A 21,292-nucleotide genomic window follows, 5' to 3' on the forward strand; every position below is an offset into this window, starting at 1 on the left:
GGATATATAGGCCCTGTGGATCCGGCAGATCGTATAACGCCGGGAGATTGTGATTAATTGGATTGCTATTAACGAGATGGTAAGCGATGGGATGATAAAGGCGTTACCGCCGTAAAAGCATGCTATGTTCGTGAAGATGCTTGAGATAGAAAAGAGCCCTCCCGGCTTGGTTTGAGCGGATTGATTACTACCGCCTTGATAGTGGTTTAGATTAGATTAATATCGCGATGATCGTTAGATTGATTATAATTATGTGATAATTATTGTATTGTTTTTAAGGTTAATTTAACTACTGTTTTTAGGAGTATAATAAGGCACGAGCTGTTTAATAAGCCGTTAACCTTTGGATTAATATCTAGGCTTAAAAACCCTAGATTTTTATGTTGTTTTTAAGCTTTAATTCGATTAGAACCGTCAGGATTAATCCTGCGGCTCTAGGGGGGTGTGTCGAGTACCACTATTTATAGCCGCCCTGTCTGGTATTTATAGCCCTCTCTATCCTATTTCGGAAGGTTACGCGAGCCCGCGTAGTAGTCTGCATACGCCACTATCTTAGCTGCAGATATCGCGTACCGGTATATACCCCGGATCACGATAACATTTTCATAGTATTAAGACTGCCGCTATTCACTATGACTTATCTCGAATGCTCTGTACTGTAAAATCACTGCTATTTTTCGATTATTTTTATTATCTTTAAGTATCTTAGAATACCCGATATCTTTTACCTATCCGAGGGCTAAAAAGAGGGTGGAAGAGTAATAGAAAAGAGTGGTAGAAAAGAGTAGTGGAAAAGAGGGCGGAAAAAATTTTCTTATAAGGTCACGTAATTAGTCACGTAATCGGTTACGTGAGTAGTCACGTGACTAGTAGTTAATTATATATAGGCTTTGATATAATATAAGACAGTATATAAGTGGTTACGTGATTAGTTACGTGACTAATTACGTGACTAATTACGTGGCTTTACAAGAAGAATTTTCCGCCCTCTTTTCTACTACTCTTTTCCACCACCCTTTTCCACTATTGTTTTCTACTACTCTTTTCCACTACTCTCTTCTACCTCTAGGTAGACGTTATATATTCGTATCGCCTAGAGGTTTATATACAGAAGGATATTATAAGTAGTGAATTTATAGTTACAGGCATCAGCGATAAGACTAGGCGAGAAAGTCTTGTCCTGACGTGTACGTACCGGTACGCGACATCTACAGCCAAGATAGTGGCGTATACAGACTACTACGCGGGCTCGCATAACCTTCCGAAATAGGATAGAGAGGGCCGCAAATATCAGACAGGGCGGCTGCAAATAGTGGTACTCGGGTATGTCAGGCATTTATGCCTAAATACCCCGGTAGCCTGTTGGGTATATTCGTAGAGGCACGTCACACACTGCTCCGAATACGGCGGTACTTCTATTAGATGTATTATAGTGTTATTTCCCCTCTTTTGCTTATATATTTAATATCTTAGACTGGTACTCTTTTATAGTCTGTAATAAACACAAGTCACACTTCGTACGATATTAGTGTCCTAACAAGTTCTAATCAGACCCAATCTTCCTACTACCTTATCCATCTACTTTGTATATTATTAATCTTTATCGTTAATCTACGTCGTTAATCTACATCGTTAATCTACGTCGTCAATCTACGTCGTCAATCTACGTCGTCAATCTACATCGTCAATCTACGTCGTCAATCTACGTCGTCAATCTACGTCGTCAATCTACGTCGTTAATCTACGGAATAAGAGGCGGCGCGTTCGTTATCTCGTTATAGGAATAAGATAGCCTTATGTGTGGGCGTGGGCATAGGCGTAGGCGGCGTGGATAAGGAAGGGGAGAGGCGCTACTACTACTACTGCTATTAGCTGCGAACTGATAAGCTTGTCTATTAATACAACACAATTAATCCGCGCGATTAAATTAATTAACTTATTAAAAGATATTAGTATGGTTTACGACCGTAGTTACTATGTTGGTATTCCGAAGAGTCTATCTATGTGCGTTGTATATATAAACTATAGTCGGAATAACTAAGTGGTATAGTCGGAATAACGGGCCTTTATATAAATATACTTACTGCTATTTTATAGTAACTAAGTGATACCTACTATAAACTCAGGAATCCAATAACTAAGTAGTATAGGAAAGCGCTAAAGGGTTAGCGAACTTATAGCAATATCTTATTAATAGCCGCGGTTATAAGCAATGCAACGACTAGCCCCCGTGCTGTTAGCGGCCTTATTAAAGCATTTAATACTAATATATAAGTCCAGGCAAGACACGCAAAATTGGCCCGGGGCCTTATCTGGGATAACAGACTCCTAGCTCTTATTAACATTATACTTTAGCTCACGAAAAGCGGTAATAATATATAAATTAACCGATAATATAACAAAGACCGGTCAGCGATAATAATAATAATAACCATAATACTACTACTACTAATAATAATAATAATAATAATAATAATAATAATAATAATAATAATAATAATAATAATAATAATAATAATAATAATAATAATAATAATAATAATAATAATAATAATAATAATAATAATAATAATAATAATAATAATAATAATAATAATAATAATAATAATAATAATAATAATAATAATTAACGATAGATAAAGTGAATAATTAAGTAAGCGCTGTATACTCGGCGATTATAATAATAACTAGAGATAGTTATAGGAGGAAGGTTAGGGGCTACGAGGAGAACGACGCGAAAAAACTATATAACTATCGCTAAACGGCTACCTAAGGCTAGGTATATATTATAGGTTTTATATAAGGAGTAAAGAGAGTCGTTAAGACTATAATAAGAATAGGTCACGAAGCTAACCTTAGGGGGAAAATAATTATAAGATTATTCGTTAAGCCCTTTTAACTCAGGACTTAACGGGAAATACCCTACTTAAGGACTAGTGACTATCCTCCCTAGGATCGGTATATAATAACCTAAGGCTCTAAGACCACCGGTCTTAGGCCAGCTTAATAATCCTAAAACATAACTCGGTCCTAAATATCCCTAGGGTTAACCTTAGGGCCGGTTCCGGGTTCTTAACACATTCCTTAACGCCTCTAAGTCCTATCCGATTTCCTCGAATAGAATATCCCTAATATCACGCCCCTCCTTCTAAGGCTCCTGTCTATAGGAGCCGGTGGCCGTTATTAGTCCGGCCTATTTATTAATCCACCCCGACCTAGGGACGGACAGGCCGGCCTAAACTCCACCTATCAGGGCCACTAACTCCCTCCTTATCCTCCTAAAGCTAAACCAGTTATCCCCCTCGACCTAACCTAACCCTCTAATTAATCCTATCCACCTCGCGTAGTATAACCGTAGTCTTTATAAACTAACAGGCCTAGTTACCTTTAAATAAAGCATAACTCTCCTAGGTCTCCTTTATTTATCTCCCTTACTACGACTATATTATAATAAAGCCCTAAGTACTCTAGCTAAGGCCCTATCTAATAAAGGGCTTTAGTTAGAATAAACTATAACTCTAAAGCAGATATTAGGTCGGTAATAAATCGTAACCCTTATTATTTTCGTAATTCCCTTATACTGCCACTATTATTAAGGCGACCTAAAAAGCCTATATAAAGAATACTATTAGAATAGGGCCCGCCACGCTATAGTCCTAAATAATAAAAGAACTTACTCTATTTCTTCGTCGCCCTCTTACGGCTTATCTAGCTTAAGGCCGGTTAATAATAAGTCGTGATATCTATCGTGAATATTAATAATAATAAAGCCTATCCGTAGACGCGTGCACTATAACAGCGCCCTAGGCGCGTTCTTTATTAATAACCGTATTATGGGATTCCGTAATAGGTAGTCGTAACTAGGTAAAAGGGGAAGGAATAATATAAGTAGGGCCTATATTAGGTTATACGACTATTATAATATAAGACTTTTCCTATCTACCTAACTCGTTTTATTATTTTTCCTTTTCTTTACCCTTTCTTATTTACCTATTTATAATAATAATAACCGTATCGCTATTATAGTAAGTCGTCTATCCTCGTCCACTTTAACAGTATTAACTTATCCTATCGGCTCCTTATTAGGGTACGTATTATCTTTACGCGGTATCGTGTATTATTTTAGTCGCGTATAAGAGCGTGGCCGGCTTAGGACTCGGCTAATATCGTGGCAGGTTATTATTATTATTAGTATTATTACTATTATATAAGTATCGTGCCCTTATTACGTGGACCTTAGGCTGACTTATAGTATTAGAGCAGACCACTATTATATAATAGCGACCCTAGCTTTTATTAAGAAGTATAAAAAGTCCGGCGCGGCCGGTAAACCTAAGAAGTCTAGTAAGGCCGGTATAAAGTCCGACGTGGTCGGCACTAAGTCCACTAAGGTAGCACCTAAGATTATCGATAAGGGGATAACTAAGACTGCTAGGAAGAAGGTATAGCGGGCCGCTAAGAGGGCTTAGGCTAAGGCTAAGGCCGCGGCTATAGCGGCTACTGTCGAGTAATAGTAGTAGTAGTAGTAGTAGTAGCAGTCTAACTCTTTATCGGACTTATTATCGGATTTATCCTCGGATTCGTTATCTTTTTCCTCCTTAAAGGATAAAGCTATTAAGTAGCCGGGCATAGCGGCTGCTTTAGCTAAATAAACTATATCGGTTAGGACCGTTAAAAAGCCGGCTATTATGGCTACTCCGGTTACTAAGTCGACCGACCCTCTCCTTTTAGGGCGTGATAACTCGCTGTAGGGTGCTTTTAAGCCCCTTAGCGACCTAGAGGGCGTCCTTAACTATACTAGTCAGGATATCGTTATAAGCGGTGGTGCCGATAAAGCCACCCTTTTTAACGATAAAGAAGCTAACTCCGATAAATCGTCGTTATCGGAGTTCGCTCTATCTATAAACGGGTCTAGCGATAGACCCTCGGACTTTAGCGACGGCGACGGTATTAAGATACCGGTATATCCCGTTATCTTAGTTAGGTCGGGCCTAGAGCTTCGTGCTCCTTATAGGCGGTACGCCTATACGCTAGGTTCCTTAGCGTTACGTGGGGATAACGCCACCGGTCCCCTTATTATATAGCCCTACCGTGGTAGTAAGGTATCTAATAAATGCTATTACTACTATAATAATAATAGCCGCGATTATAAGTTAGTATATTTATATAGCTATAGTCCCCTCTACTTTAACCGCTCCTAAGGTTACTAACTGGATATATAGCTTTTATTATAGGTAGAGTAAGTAGCTAAGGAGCTATAAAAGATATTAGTAGCGGCCGTATAGGGCGGTAATAGTCTAGACGACTAGACGTCTATAAGTCGGCCTAATATCTTTATAATAAGCACTACTAATATATACTAGCGCCGGGCTTACCGGGTCTAAACTAAGTTATATCGGGCCCTCGAGGCTATAAAAAAATACGCCCGGGATAATAAGGGGTTCGACCCCGTGGCGCGTCGTCGCTAAGAAGAGGAGGAAGAGGCCGAGCGTAAAAGGCGTAATACTATTATTCGTATAAAGCGCTATATAGCTACTATCGCCCACCGCCTAGGCTAGTTAGTTAAATAAAATTCGAAGTTAGCCGGTCTTCGTAAAGAAACCGGCCTAAAAAATAAGTAAGGATTTCTTACGGTTATTGTTAGACTCGGACTAGGGGGAGTTAGGGGGGGCGTTAGCGTTTTTTTTTTTTAATTTTTCTTTTTTTAATTTTTTTTTCTTTTCCCGACCTAAATAAGAAAAGTCCCTGCGGGGCGCCGATAATATTATTAACTAGTCCTACCCTTTTAATTATAATACTCCTCGATAAGCGTATTAGGGAGGTGTTTTCGCGGTTCCTATATATTATATTTATATTTATACCCGGCCTACTTAATAAGGTATTCCCGCTTATTCCCGTTATAGCGATAGGCCAGGACTTCCTCCACCTTATATTTATCCGACTCCTATAGTTCGACCTTAACGTCCGCGGGTATAGGCGACCTGCCGTCCCGAGACTTTTATAGTTCGAGGAGCGAGATTAGGAAAACGTTATAAATCTTTATTAACTCCGGGAGCTATAGCTTATAGGCGAGCCTATACTAACCTATTACGGAGGTAATCTTATAGGGGCTAAGGAACTTATCTAATGGTTTTTTATTAAGGCGATATTACTTAATATTCTTTAAGGATAGCAGCATATAGTTACTAATCTTAAAACGCTAAGCTGCCCGGCTAGCGTTATAATACCGTTTATAGGTGGTTTAGGCTTTCCTAATAAGGACCTTTATAGCCCTACGATTCGATATAAGGTGCTTTACCCTTTACTTAGCTATAGCGGCACGAACCTTACCCGATTTATATATCTATATATCGTATAGTCCGTGTAGGTTAAAACCTATTAGCGTAATAAAAGGGGTTTACTAGATTACTAAATACTATACGGTGTTATAGGTAAACTAGGCTAGGGGTAGCTAGTTAACCTAGTCGTCCTGTTATAAGGCACTAAATACCCGTAGAAAGTGCTTTAAGTTTTGGTTCTATCGCTCCGTCTAGCTATCCGTCTAGGGGTAGAACGCAGTTAATAACCGCCGCTTAACGCTTAGAAGGCTATACAGGGTAGTCTAGAACTTATTAGTAAATAAGGACCCTTAGTCCGAAACGATACTATTAAGTAAGCCATAGATACTAAAAACATATACCTATAGGATACTAATAAGACCCTTAGCTATTAAAGAGCTGCTATAGGGGATATAGATCGCGTACTTAGTATAATAATACACCACGACTAGGATAGAATCCCTCTTCTTTCCCTATAAGGTTATAGGGGGGAGGCCTATTATAAAGTCTATTAAGATCTCTTAGAACGGCTATTCGGGTATAGGCAGAGGTACTAGGTACCCGAAGGGCTTATGCTAGCACGGCTTAGTCCTCTAATAGATACTATATATAGGTATAAACTTCTTAACGTCTCGCGAGAGGTATTCCTAGTAATAGGACTCGGAAATCCTTTTAATCGTCTAACCTAACCTATAGTGGCCCGTAGTAGGCGCGTTATAAAATACCTAGAGGACCTTATCGCGTAAACCTAACTAGTTCGGTATAAAAAGATAGTCCCTAAAGTAGACCGTACCCTGATCGTTATAGGACTATAGGTCCGCTAAGTTATCTTTTAATACTAAGGAGATATAAAAGGGATCGTCCTTCTAGGCAAAGATAATCTTATCCTTTAGGCTAAATAGACCCGAGGGCTTAGGTATACCTCGGGCCCTTATAAGGCTAATAACGAACTTCTTAGTAAATCCCTTAACGGGTTTCTACTACTCCGCTTCGAGATCTGCCTTATCTATAACGAGCTACGGCTTCTATAAGAGCCTATCTACGGGGTTCTAAACGCCTAGGCAGTAACGGATCTTAAAATTAAAGCTTAATAGCTCCTCTAGCTAATAGGCGTATTAAGGTTTAATTCGAGGCTTATTTAGTAGATACCGGTGGTTTAAATAGTTAGTTAGCACCTTTACTAGGGTCTAATTATACACTAAATAGTGGCGCTATTACCGAAACGCTTTAACGATTACTATTAACTTAGTATCTAGCGTCGGATAGTTTAGTTTAGGTCCCCTTAACTTCCTAGATAGGAACGCCACGGGTCGCTAGGTTCGGTCCTTATACTAGCTAATTATAGCGCCTAGTATAAAGTTAGACGCGTTAGGTTCTACACGAATAGGCAGGGCTAGGTTAAAATACCGTAGTATAGGTGCTAACTAAAATAACGATTATAACTTCTTAAAAGCGGCCCTCTCTATATCCCCTAACTAGAATATACCTGGTCTACCCCCTAACCTTAATAGGTCCGTAAAAGGGGTAGTAACCTTAGAGTAGCCTTCGATAAAATATCGGTAAAAACCGGTAAAACCTAAAAAGACTTAAATCTTCTTAACGGAAGTGGGTTCCTCCTAATCCTTAATAGCCTTAACCCTTTTCGGGTCTATAAAGACCCTATTAGGGCTATATATAAAGCCTAAGAACTCGACCTTTTATATCTTAAACACGCACTTCTAAGGGTTTACGAATAGGGACTATTCCCTTAGGCGCGTAAGGATCTCCTTAATATATATACGATAAATACTAAGGTCCTTACTATAAATTAGGATATCGTCTAGGTATATAACGTAGATAATATTAATAAGACCCTTTAAGGCTTCGTTAATATAATACTAAAAACTAGCGGGGGTATTATATAGACTAAAGGGTATTACTAAGTACTTAAAGTGTCTATACTTAGTTCTAAAAGCCGTCTTCTATTTATCCCCTTCTCGAATTCTTAAGCGATAATAGGCGTCCTTAAGGTCTAGCTTAGTATAAACTATAAAGAACACGAGGCGGTTAAGGATCTCGTGTATTAGGGGGAGCGGGGTATAGTCCTTACGGGTAACCTTATTAAGACCTTAATAGTCTATATATAAACACAGCTATCCACCCTTTTTTAGTATAAACAGGATTAGGGCGCCTATAAAGCTTATCGATAGTCGAATCCACCCTTTAGCTATAGCCTCCTTAATATATTCTTATAGAACGGCTAGTTTTTATTCGGCTAGGGGGTAGATAAGGCCGAATAGGGGTAACTTACCTTCCTTTATCTTAATTATATAATCCTAACGCTAGTAGGCGGGTAGATAGCTAGCCTCCACGATATTAAAAACGTCCAAAAACTCTTAATAATACTTAGGGATAATATTCCCTAACTCGTCCTCGCCTAGCGACTCTTAATACGGCCCGGGATTAAAATATTCTAGGATCCCTTTATTTAGTTAGGTCGGGTTAAGGGGTATAGGGGGTATAGGTTACGATAAGTCTAATTAGATAATAGGGATTAGAGGATTATTAAGTAACGTATCCTCTTTTTCCTTAGTAGTATTCCACTTTATACCGATAACTTAGCCGATATAGGGGGCACCGGACTTTATAAGGCGGATAATAAGCTATATATACTCCTTTACCTTCCTTAACTCTCTTCGACCCGGGACACCTTAAAGGTCCTTTTACTAGAGTCGATATATCTATTCGCCGGACTAAAAAGACGTAATAGGGTTATATTCTACTAACTAGGGTATACCGAGGATAACTTAGGACCTATCAGGGTCTATATCCAGCACTTCGAACTTAATCGGATATATCCGGGTCCGGTCCTAACTATCCGTAACCTTAATATATATCTTAAAGGACCCGATAAACTATACGTTAACCCTAAGGATAACCTATCCGAGTCGTTTTAATAGTCCTAAGGGACTATAGTTAGGAGGCAGGGCTTTTCGGTTAATTAAATTAACCTCGGCGCCTCCATTAAGCTTAGCGCTCCGGCGGCCTTATCCGCCGCTTAACCGTAACTCTAACTTCGCCTTAATCGCGCCCTTACTAGCGAAGAATAGCTAAGACGGCGGCCTTTCCTAGGCCTAAGCCTATTTAATAACGGGGTGCCTTATATTAACCGGTAAGTTATTCGGGTTCTAACTATTAGAGTATCCTAATAACTAACCTGACTTAGAGGGCTCTTTCGGGTATTCGTTCCGGTAATAACCCTTTTTATTATAGCTAAAGCACGTAACGCCGCTATTATTACGCCTTTTAGGAGGCCTAGGGGCTTCCGTGTCGTTTACTTTAATTAATTCCACGAAACCTTAGGGAGGTATAAAGGGCCGAATAGTTATAGTATAGGCCCTATTAGGGGCCCTATTATACCCACGCTTCTCGCCGCGGGGCTACCTTAGGCGATTATTCCGGGGCGTCTCTTCTTTATTCTTATATAAAAGAGTAATCTCTGCCTATCGGGCTATAACACCTAACGCCTTATTATTAATAGGGATATTAGCGGCTATGATTTAGTTATATAGCGGCTTATTAAGCTTTATTAAGATTAATTATATACGCCACTTATCGGGGAAGGGTAGGGATACCTTATTAAATAACGAGTCTAGCCTATTAATAAACTTAGCGTAGGTCTAATTAGGTTTTTATATAGTCTAGTCCGAGAATAGCTTCTTAGTTATAGATATCTTACGGGTTTTATTATTAACTAATTACTTAGTTAGGAAGGTCTTAAGGTCCTCCTAGGTAGCACCTTTAGTTTTCCTATAAACGCGCCTATAATAGGTATACTATCGGGATTTTATAATCTTTAGTAATAGGGTAAAGGTAAAATAAATCTTTTTTACTTTAGACGGCTTAACCTTATCGAGTATAAAGCGCTCTTCGATTTCTTTAATAAACGTCTAGAACTAGTCGTAGGACTACTCGTCCTATTCGGGGAGCTTCTACGGGACCTTATACCAGCTTTTACGGGAGTCTCTTTAAGGGATACGCTTAGAGGTATCGGGGTCCTTCCCTTATTAAAGGGTAAGGAGGCGCTTTTTTTTCTTTTTATAGGCTTAGCGGTCCTTATAATACTTAATTAGGAAGTCGAGTTCCGCCGATAATAAAGTGCCGGGGGGGCGGCTCTTAAGGTCTTTAATATCGAATTAGGGTCCTACGCGAATAACTTAGGGGGTCCCTTAGTCGAGTAATAGTCCTATTATAGGATTACGAGCGTCCGGGTTAGCTTATCCGCGAATCTCGAATTCGGGGTTACTGTTATAGGTTTTGTGTGAGGAGTGAAGAGAGTCGTTAAGACTATAATAAGAATAGGTCACGAAGCTGACCTTAGGGGGGAATAATTATAAGATTGTTCGTTAAGCCCTTTTAACTCAAGACTTAACGGGAAACACCCTACTTAAGGATTAGTGACTATCCTCCCTAGGATCGATATATAATAACCTAAGGCTCTAAGACTATAGGTCTTAGGCTAGCTTAATAATCCTAAAACATAACTCGGTCCTAAATATCCCTAGAGTTAACCTTAGGGCCGGTTCCGTGTTCTTAACGTATTCCCTAACGCCTTTAAGTCCTACCCGATTCCCTCGAATAGAATATCCCTAATATCACGCCCCTCCTTCTAAGGCTCCTGTCCACGGGAGCCGGTGACCGTTATTAGTCCGGCCCGCCCGTTAATCTATCTCCACCTAGGGACGGATAGGCCGGCCTAGACTCTACCTATCGGGGCTACTAACTCCCTCCTTATCTACCCGAACTAAAACTAGCCGTCCCCCTTAACCTGCCCTTCCTTTAGTTAATCCCGTCCACCTCGTATAGTATAACCGTAGCCTTATAAACCAAGAGGCCTAGTTATCTTTAGATAAAGCATAACTCTCCTGGGTCTCCTTTATTTACCTCCCTTACTATAACTATACTATAATAAAGCCCTAAGCGCTCTGGCCGGGGCCCTATCTAATAAAGGGCTCTAGTTAGAATAAACTATAACTCTAAAAATAGATATTAGGTTAGCAGTAAATCGTAACCCCTTATACTACCATTATTATTAAGACGACCTAAAAAGCCTATATAAAGAACACTTTTAGAGTAAGGCCCACCACGCTATAGTCCTAAATAATAAAAGAGCTTGCTCTATTTCCTTTATCGCCCTCTCGCGGCTTATCCAGCTTAAGGCTAGGTAATAGTAAGACGTGATATCTATCGTGAATATTAATAATAATAAAGCCTATCTATAGACGCGTATACTATAATAGCACCCTAGACGCGCCCTTTATTAACTAAATAACCGTATCGTAGAAACCCGTAATAGGTAGTTATATCTAAGTGAAAGGGGAAGGAATAATATAAGTAAGGCCTATATTAGGTTATACGATTATTCTGATATAGGACTTTTCTATCTGCCTAACTTATCCTGTTATTTTCCTTTTCCTTACCCTTTCTTATTTGCCTATCTATAGTAATAATAATAGTATCGCTATTATAGTAAGTTATCTATCCCCGTCTATATTAAGGGTATCGACTCGTCCCATCGACTCCTTATTAGGGTATATATTATCTTTACGTGGTTCCGTGTATTATATATAGGATCGCGGTCCGCTTAGGATTCGGCTAATATTATAGTAGATTATTATTATTATTACCACTACCGTTATTATCACCACTATATAAGTATTATATCCCCTTCGCGTAGAGTATAGGCTAACTTATAGTATTAGAGCAGACTACTATTATATAATAGCGCCCCCTGGTTTAGCTAATAAGTATAAAAAGTCTAGCGCGGCTAGTAAATCTAAGAAGTCCGGTAAGGCCGGTATAAAGTCTACTAAGGTGGCACCTAAGGTTATCGATAAGGGGATAACTAAGACTACTAGGAAGAAGGCACGGCGGGCCGCTAAGAAGGCTTAGGCTAAGGCTAAGGCCGCGGCTATAGCGGCTGCTCTTAAGTAGTAATAGCAGTAGTAGTAGTAGTAGTAGTCTGACTCTTTATCGGACTCGTTATCGGATTCGTCTTCGGATTTATTATCTTCTTCCTCCTCGCAGGATAAAGCTATCGAGTAGCCGGGTATAGCGGCTGCTTTAGCTAAATAAGCTATATCGGTTAAGACCGTCCAGAAGCCGGCTATTATAGCTACTCCGGTTACTAAATCGACTAACCCTCTCCCTTTAAGGCATAATAATTCGCCGTAGGGTGCTCTTAAGCCCCTCGGTGACCTAGAGGGCGTCCTTAACTATACTAGTCAGGACGTTATTATAAGCGGTGGTGCCGATAAAGCCACCCTTTTTAATAATAAGGAGGCTAACTCCGATAGGTTATTATTATCGGAGTTCGCTTTATTTATAACCGGGTTTAGCGATAGACCCTCGGACTTTAGCGACGGCGATAGCGTTAAAATACCGGTACGTCCTATTATTTTAGTTAGGTCGGGCCTAGAGCTTCGTGCTCCTTATAGGCGGTACGCCCGTATACTAGGTTCCCTGGTATTATATAGCGATAGCGTTACCGGTCTTATTACTATACGGCCCTACCGCGGTAGTAAGGTATTTAATAATTACTATTACTATTATAATAGTAATAGCCGCGACTACGAGTTAGTATATTTATATAGCTATAGTCCCCTTTACTTTAACCGCTCCTAAGGTTACTAACTAGATATATAGCTTTTATTATAGGCGTCGCGAGTAACTAAAAAGCTATAGAAGATATTAGTGGCGGCCGTATAGGGCGGTAATAGTCTAGACGACTAGACGTCTATAAGTTAGCCTAATATCCTTACGAAGAGCACCGCTAATATATATAAGCGCCGGGCCTACTAGGTTTAAACTAAGCTGCGTCGGGCCCTTAAGGCTATAAAAAAATACGCCTAGGATAATAAGGGGTTTAACCCCGTAGCGCGTCGTTACTAGGAAGAGGAGGAAGAGGCTGAGCATAAAAGGCGCGATGCTCCTATTTATACGGAGCGTTACCTAGCCACTATTACCCGCAACCTAGGCTAGTTAGTTAAATAAAATTCGAAGTTAGCCGGTCTTTATAAAAAAACCGGCCTAAAAAATAACTAAGTATATTTTATAGTAGTTGTTAGGATCGGGCTAGGGGGAGTTTAGGGGGGGGGAGGGGCGTTAGCGTTTTCTTTTTTTTTTGATTTTTCTTTTTCTATTTTTTTTATTTTTTTCCTTAGACCTGAATAAGAAAAGTCCCTACGGAGCGCCGACGATACTATTAGCTAGTCCTACTCTTTTAATTATAATACTCCTTAATAAGCGTATCGGGGAGATATCTTTATAGTTCCTATATATTATATTTATACTTATACCCGGCCTACTTAATAAGGTATTCGCGCCTATTCCTGTTATAGCGATAAGCCAGGACTTCCTCTACCTCGTATTTATCCGACTCTTATAGTTCGACCTAAACGTCCACGGGTATAGGCGACCTACCGTCCCGAGACTTTTATAGTTCGAGGAGTAAGATCAGGAAAACGTTATAAATCTTTATCGACTCCGGGAGTTATAGCTTATAGGCGAGCCTATACTAGCCTATTATAGAGGTGATCTTATAGGGGCCGAGGAACTTATTTAATACTTTCTTATTAGGGCGACGTTACTTAATATTCTTTAAGGATAGCAGCACGTAATCGCTAATCTTAAAACGCTAGGCCGCCTAGCCGGCGTTATAGTACTATTTATAGGTGGTTTAGGCTTTCCTAATAAGGACCTTTATAGCCCTACGATTCGATATAAGGTGCTTTACCCTTTATTTAGCTATAGCGGCACGAACCTTACCCGACTTATATATCTATATATCGTGTAGTCCGCGCGGGTTAAAACCTATTAGCGTAATAGAAGGGGTTTACCGAATAGCTAAATACTATACGGTGTTATAGGTAAACTAGGCTAGGGGTAGCTAGTTAACCTAGTTATCCTATTATAAGGCACCGAATACCCGTAGGAAATACTCTAAGTACTGGTTTTATTATTCCGTCTAGCCGTCTATTTAGGGGTAGAACGCGGTTAATAACCGCCGCTTAACGCTTAGGAGGCTATATAGGGTAGTCTAGAACTTACTAGTAAATAGGGACCCTTAGTCTAAAACGATACTATTAGGTAGGCCGTAGATACTAAAAGCGTATACCTATAGGATACTAGTAAGACCCTTAGCTATTAAAGAGCTGCTATAGGGGATATAGATCGCGTACTTAGTATATCGATACACCACGACTAAGATAGAATCCCTTTTCTTTCCCTATAAGGTTATAGGGGGGAGGCCTATTATAAAGTCTATTAAGATCTTTTAGAACGGCTATTCGGGTATAGGCAGAGGTGCTAGGTACCTAAAGGGCTTATACTAGCGCGGCTTAGTCCTTTAATAGATACTATACGTAGGCATAAACTTCTTAATGTCTCGCGAGAGGTATTCCTAGTAGTAGGACTCGGAAATCCTCTTAATTATCCAACCTAACCTATAATAGCCTATAATAGGCGCGTTATAAAATACCTAGAGGACCTTATCGTATAAACCTAACTGGTTCGGTATAAAGAGACGGTCCCTAAAGTAGACCATACCTTAACTATTATACGACTATAGGTCCGTTAAGTTATCCTTCGATACTAAGGAGATATAAAAGGGATTATCCTTCTAGGTAAAGATAATCTCGTCCTTTAGGCTAGATAGACCCGAGGGCTTAGGTATACCTCGGGCCCTTATAAGGCTAATAACGAACTTCTTAGTAAATCCCTTAACGGGCTTCTACTACTCCGCTTCGAGATCTACCTAATCTATAACGAGCTATAGCTTCCGTAAGAGCCTATCTACGGGGTTCTAAACGCCTAGGCGGTAACGAATCTTAAAATCAAAGCTTAATAACTCCTCTAGCTAATAGGCGTGTTAAGGTTTGATTCGAGGCTTATTTAGTAGATACCGGTGGTTTAAGTGGTTAGTTAGCACCTTTATTAGGGTCTAACTATACGCTAAATAGTAGCGCTATTACCGGAATACTTCGATAATCGCTATTAACTCGGTGTTTAGCGTCGAATAGTTTAGTTCGGGTCCCCTTAGCTTCCTAGATAGGAACGCTATAGGTCGCTAGGTTTAGTCCTTATACTAGCTGATTATAGCGCCTAGTACGAAGTTAGACGCGTCGGGTTCTATACGAATAGGCAGGGCTAGGTTAAAATACTATAGCACGGGTACCGACTAGAATAATAATCGTAACTTCTTAAAAGCGGCCCTCTTTATATCCCCTAACTAGAACGTACCTAGTCTGCCCCCTAACCTTAATAGGTCCGTAAAAGGGGTAGCGACCTTAAAGTAGCCTTTAATAAAACGTTAATAAAAACCGGTAAAACCCAGGAAGACCTAAATCTTCTTAACGGAAGTGGGTTCCTCCTAATCCTTAATAGCCTTAACCCTCTTCGGGTCTATAAAGACCCTATTAGAGCTATATATAAAGCCTAAGAACTCGACCTTTTACGTCTCGAATACGCACTTTTAAGGGTTTACGAATAGGGACTATTCCCTTAGGCGTATAAGGATCTCCTTAATATATACGCGATAGGTGCTAAGGTCCTTACTATAGATTAGGATATCGTCTAGATATATAATATAGATAGTATCGATAAGACCCTTTAAGGCTTTATTAATATAACGCTAAAAACTAACGGGGGTATTATATAGACTAAAGGGTATTACTAAGTACTTAAAGTGTCTATACTTAGTTATAAAAGCAGGTAATCAGGATTACGTGATATATAACAAGGTCACGTGACTAGAGTATTAGGATTACGTGGCGTGTGTGATAAGGTCAAGTAACTAGGGTATCAGGATTATATATATACGATAAGGTCACGTAATCAGGGTATTAGGATTATATAGTGTGTATAATAAGGTTACGTGACTAGGGCATTAGGATTATATAGTGTGTGATAAGGTCACGTGATTAGGGTATAAGGATTATATAGTGTATATAATAGGATCACGTAACTAGGGTATCAGGATTACATGGTGTATAACAAGGTCACGTGACTAGGGCATCAGGATTATATAATGTGTGATAAGGTACCTAGCGTAAGGACATTATGTGTTCTTAATACCTTAGGGTCAATGAATACAGAGGCAGAAACAGTAGTGATTTAGTGGCTTTAAGATATCTGGTTTTGATTGCAGAGATTGAGGCTTATCGTGAGGTACAGGTACGCAGCATATGCGGCCAAGATCTTGCTTATGCACGCGGTCGCGTAACCTTCTAAAAATGGATTGAGTGGATAACAAATAGTGAACCGGGGGCGTATAAATACCGGTACTCGCTATTCTAAGCTATTAAGCCCTTTTCTATAATATCTTTTCCTTAACTAAAGTCTATAGACTTTCCTTTCGTTATATATAATAGAAGTACGAATCTTAGTAAGGTTATTTAGATTATTATAGCTACTGCCTTTTATTAATTTAAGTAATTAAATTAATCTAAATAATAGAACTAATAGATTATATAAAAAATATTAGAGTGGTTTATAACTATAAGCTTATATACGATTCCGAGAAAGAAAATATATAGGGCTATATCAGAACTAATTTATAGTCGGAATAATTAAGTAGTATAGTCGGAATAACGGGCCTCTAATAAATTAAGTCGCCTCCTTAAGCTAAGTAATCGGGAGGGTAGGGTAAGCGGTTGGTCGGTTCCCCGGCTTGTGGGGGGGGGGGGGGGGGGGGCGGACTTACTCCATAACCATACTATTATTTCAATTTCATCTTAAACAACCTACCTTAACTTATAGCCTAGTCGGGTGAACACGTACCGTTCCCCTCCCGACTTGACTCTCTAACAACTTCCTGCTTCGTATTCCATCACGCTTTATGCAGCAACATTCGAAAAACCGAAGGCCAGGACATAGAGGACTCTAGTGCATGTTAAGATGACCTCCAACGGTCACCCAAACAACTCTACTTCAGACAGAGGGCCGTCCTACCCATCCGCATCAAACCATGTACAAGGCGCTGGTACCACGTCAACGACTAACACTGCCGGACAAATGAGCTTTAGGAGGTTTGCAACACCGGTCCCCGTTCCAGTTTTAATACACTGTGCATCCATCCGTATCAGCTGTATATGCTGACGACGTATTTGACCGAAATCAAGACAAAGAGCATCCAGAGCATGCGAGGTACGTCGCATCAGTCTAATTCTCCGGCGTGACTCTTACATATGTTCTACTATCAAACATGCGTCACATCATCTTGGCCCAACTCTCCCTGCGCGATCGTGTTTATCTCAGGAATAAAATTCGAGGGCCATGGCTAACTCTCGTCTTCTGCAGACTTGCCATGCAAGGAAGGTAATAATTGCCCGTCAAAGAGGCCGTCCTGACTGGTCCCTGACAGCCAGCTGCGTTTGCAGGTCCGGTGTGATGCAGCGAGCCTCGGTGTTCCCTGCACCAACTGCGCCGCCTTCCAGGTCGAATGTCGCATTCCCACCCCAAAAAGGAAGAAAGCGCACAGTTTGTCTGCGACCAGAGACTCGGATAGGTATGTCACCTGCAATTCTTTGCTACCTTTTAAATTCAGGCTCCGTCTGTATTTTCGAACCCCAAGCTGATTCTTGCCCTCGGGTGAAAGTGACAGGGGTGATACCTCCACTTCCATCGCTGCTCTTCCAGCTACCGAGGGGATGGCCCCACGGACTGCCGGCACAAGCGCCAACATCGACATCAAAGGACTTACTCCTCGAACCCCAAACGTCTATCATTCGACGGATGGTAGCCCGTCAACCCTCAACGAGTCTCAGACTGGGAAGGAAGAGCTGGATAACGATAACTACTTTAAGTTGGTCATGAAGCCCAAGTTCACTCGTGCACCCATCACGGACGCTGGCAGGGTGGCTTTCCTAGGCGAATCCTCCAACCTGACCCTTCTGGTACACGATCGCCACGGCACGACCGATGTTGTCCACTACCCTCTACCGGAGAGTGTGAGGGGCTCCAGAGCTAGGTTGACTGAGCTTGACCACGTCGAAATCGACATTCTTCAGCAGCGAGGCGCTTTTCTCCTACCTCCGCGTTCCCTCTGCGACGAACTCATTGGCTCCTACTTCAAGTGGGTCCATCCTATTGTTCCCGTCATCAACCGCGTTCAGTTCATGAATCAGTACCGGGATCCAACAAATCCTCCTTCGCTGCTCTTACTCCAGGCCATCCTTCTGGCTGGGTCTCGTGTTTGTACCAATCCGCAACTCATGGATGCGAACGGTTCCACCACACCAGCAGCCCTCACGTTCTACAAAAGAGCGAAGGCTCTATACGACGCCAACTATGAAGACGATAGGGTCACCATTGTGCAGTCGTTGCTCCTTATGGGATGGTACTGGGAGGGCCCGGAAGACGTAACTAAAAATGTCTTTTATTGGACAAGGGTCGCTACTATTGTAGCCCAAGGCTCTGGGATGCATCGCAGCGTTGAGCAATCGCAGCTTAGCCGGTCTGACAAGCGTTTGTGGAAAAGAATCTGGTGGACCCTGTTCACGCGTGACCGATCGGTCGCCGTCGCCCTTGGCCGCCCTGTACAGATAAACCTGGACGATTCAGACGTTGAGATGCTCACTGAAGACGACTTTATTGAGGACGAGGTCGGTCGTCCTAGCGAGTTTCCACCGGATCCGGTGCACGTCCAGTTCTTTTTGCAATATGTGAAGCTCTGTGAAATCATGGGCTTAGTCTTGTCACAGCAATACTCAGTGGCATCAAGGGGTCGGCAACGCAATGCCATCGACCTCACTCACAGTGATATGGCTCTGGCAGATTGGCTGCAGAACTGCCCAAAGGTAGTTTATTGGGAGGTCGCACGACATCATTTTTGGTCGGCACTTCTGCATTCCAACTATTATACCACCTTGTGTCTATTGCACAGAGCTCACATGCCACCGAGTGGAGGATCGGCAGGGCCCGAGAATTCGCCGTACCCGTCACGAAATATTGCCTTCCAGGCGGCTGCAATGATAACGTCCATCATCGAGAACCTCGCAGCACACAAGGAGTTGCGGTACTGTCCGGCGTTTGTGGTTTACAGCCTATTCTCTGCCCTCATCATGCATGTTTACCAGATGCGGTCTCCAGTTCCGTCAATCCAGCAAGTGACTCAGGACAGATTGCGCACATGCATGCAAGCATTGAAAGAGGTTTCGCGCGTCTGGTTGGTAGGGAAGATGGTTTATACGCTTTTCGAATACATCATTGGCAATAAGGTGTTGGAGGAGCGTTTGCAGAAAGCAGGGGGGAAGAGGCACAGCAAAGGCCAGCAGCAGCATCACCAACGGCAGGATTGGCCCAAGCGGAAACATGATGATATGACCATTAATTTCAGTGTCAATCAACCAACACCACAAGAATCATATGAGCGGTCCCGCCCACAGACGCCAACTCGCCCCACGAGGAATGAGACGTGTGGAAATTCGCAAGCTATGCCACCACCAGCGCCATCCCCTAGCCATCGTCCAAGCATAGATATTTTTATGGGAGGGGCATGTTCACATCCGCAAGCTCGGCCAGAGACACCACTCAACCAATCACTCTCCGTTTCAGCTGCAACACCAGATCTGTATCTTGTCACTCGCAATTCTCCTAACATTTCACAGTCCCTGTGGGAGAACTTTCAACCCGATCAGCTATTTCCCGATAGCGCTGGCATGCCGGCTATGTCTCAATTCTCGTCGCCCCATAGCCAGCTGAATCCGGAACAAAACATGGCGGCACAAGTCCAAAATCCCAACACACACCAGGTGCAACAAGGCATGGGGAACCAAGGGCCTCGCTACTCGCATCTTTCCGAGACTGGTATGGCTCTCAGTGGAAATACCGCAGAGGGCGGACCTGTATTGCAACCAGGCGGTATAAGTACCCTACAACGGCAGGGGCAGAGCAACATATGGCAGGCCAACCTGGAAAAACCAGCGGCAGATGGTCAGAGCCCGAGCGACAGCTGGAGCTCCGGGTCCGTTCAAGGACAGCCGGTGCCAACCACATTAAATGTGGAGGATTGGTAAGTCGTTTGGGATATTGACTATGCATTTGCGGCCCATGGTCTCCACGACTAACTGAAATTTGGTGTGTCTAGGTTCCAATTTTTTGGCATCAACAACGGGGACCTTGCCGGGATGAGCTTTGATTTGCATGACGACCATTAGCACGCCGTCTACTTGTTCGCCTTGTCATTCCGTTTCCCCAACATATCTCCAATCTTTTGTTTACTTTTGTTTACGAAATGGGGCGAGTGTGTAGCAACGCGAAGTAATTGACAGGTGTCATATGGGCAGGAGACACAGCGGGACGATGTGTGATTTTGTTGATTCAGTGACTAGACACGACTGTCGAGCAAATATACATAGAAGACAACGCTACACGTATGTGTAAAGCGGTACATTTGCTTTATCTCAGCAGGCTCGGACGTTTTGGTCCTAGGTGGAGGCGCGGAGGCGGGCACCTTCCCGGTTTCTATGCTTATACATTATAGATATATACGTTATATAAAAGATACACTTAGTAGGTGTAAACCCTAGCCACACTCTATAAAAGGTATATTACACTCGTATTAAAGTAAGATACCTAGGATAAACGTCTAAGGAGCGAACGTAAAGCTAAGCATAGTCGATAAACGCTTTATATAAGGAAAAAAACAAGGGTCCGTTTTATAATTATAACTAAATAATAATAAAAAAAAGATACCACCTTCTTATTTATCTTCTAAAATAGAGAATTAATTTAATATAAATCTACTTTATTCTTAATATCGTAGAGCCTCTGCTTATATCTACCTAAATACTCTATTAAGAAATTAAGCGGATAAATGCGATTCTATAGCCACGATAACCCCTACTAATATTAGCCTATATTGTCAGGGATATTCTATTCGAGGGCTTCGGATAGGACTTAGGGGCGTTAAGGAATATATTAAGGACCCGGAACTG

The 21,292-nt window shown here is 41.5% G+C and overlaps 2 protein-coding genes across 2 annotated transcripts; both read left to right on the top strand.

Annotated features, from left to right (window-relative positions):
- Positions 1-632: 632 nt before the first annotated feature.
- ACRALDRAFT_2020606 (uncharacterized protein) lies at positions 633-2,630 on the top strand (the record flags this gene model as incomplete). The annotated part of the gene is made up of 2 exons (XM_071020023.1): positions 633-658; positions 2,414-2,630. 2 exons carry the CDS (start codon positions 633-635, stop codon positions 2,628-2,630), a joined length of 243 nt encoding a protein of 80 aa, XP_070874245.1.
- Positions 2,631-17,113: 14,483 nt separating this feature from the next.
- On the top strand, positions 17,114-20,890 carry ACRALDRAFT_1064923 (uncharacterized protein). The gene is made up of 6 exons (XM_071017066.1): positions 17,114-17,383; positions 17,477-17,501; positions 17,655-17,672; positions 17,735-17,862; positions 17,953-20,367; positions 20,443-20,890. The coding sequence occupies exons 1-6, from the start codon at positions 17,253-17,255 to the stop codon at positions 20,510-20,512; spliced, it is 2,787 nt and encodes a 928-aa protein (XP_070874246.1). The 5' UTR covers positions 17,114-17,252; the 3' UTR covers positions 20,513-20,890.
- Positions 20,891-21,292: the final 402 nt, after the last annotated feature.

This window comes from Sodiomyces alcalophilus (genome assembly GCF_042370955.1).
Source record: "Sodiomyces alcalophilus JCM 7366 unplaced genomic scaffold ACRALscaffold_5, whole genome shotgun sequence".
Taxonomy (NCBI): Eukaryota; Fungi; Ascomycota; class Sordariomycetes; order Glomerellales; family Plectosphaerellaceae; genus Sodiomyces; species Sodiomyces alcalophilus.

Excerpts from the sequence above, each read along its gene's own strand:
- ACRALDRAFT_1064923 (XM_071017066.1), top strand. The coding sequence starts at position 17,253 with ATGACCTCCAACGGTCACCCAAACAACTCTACTTCAGACAGAGGGCCG. Across the intron at positions 17,863-17,952 it reads GCGACCAGAGACTCGGATAG|TGACAGGGGTGATACCTCCA; the intron begins GTATGTCACCTG and ends CTCGGGTGAAAG. Across the intron at positions 20,368-20,442 it reads ACATTAAATGTGGAGGATTG|GTTCCAATTTTTTGGCATCA; the intron begins GTAAGTCGTTTG and ends TGGTGTGTCTAG.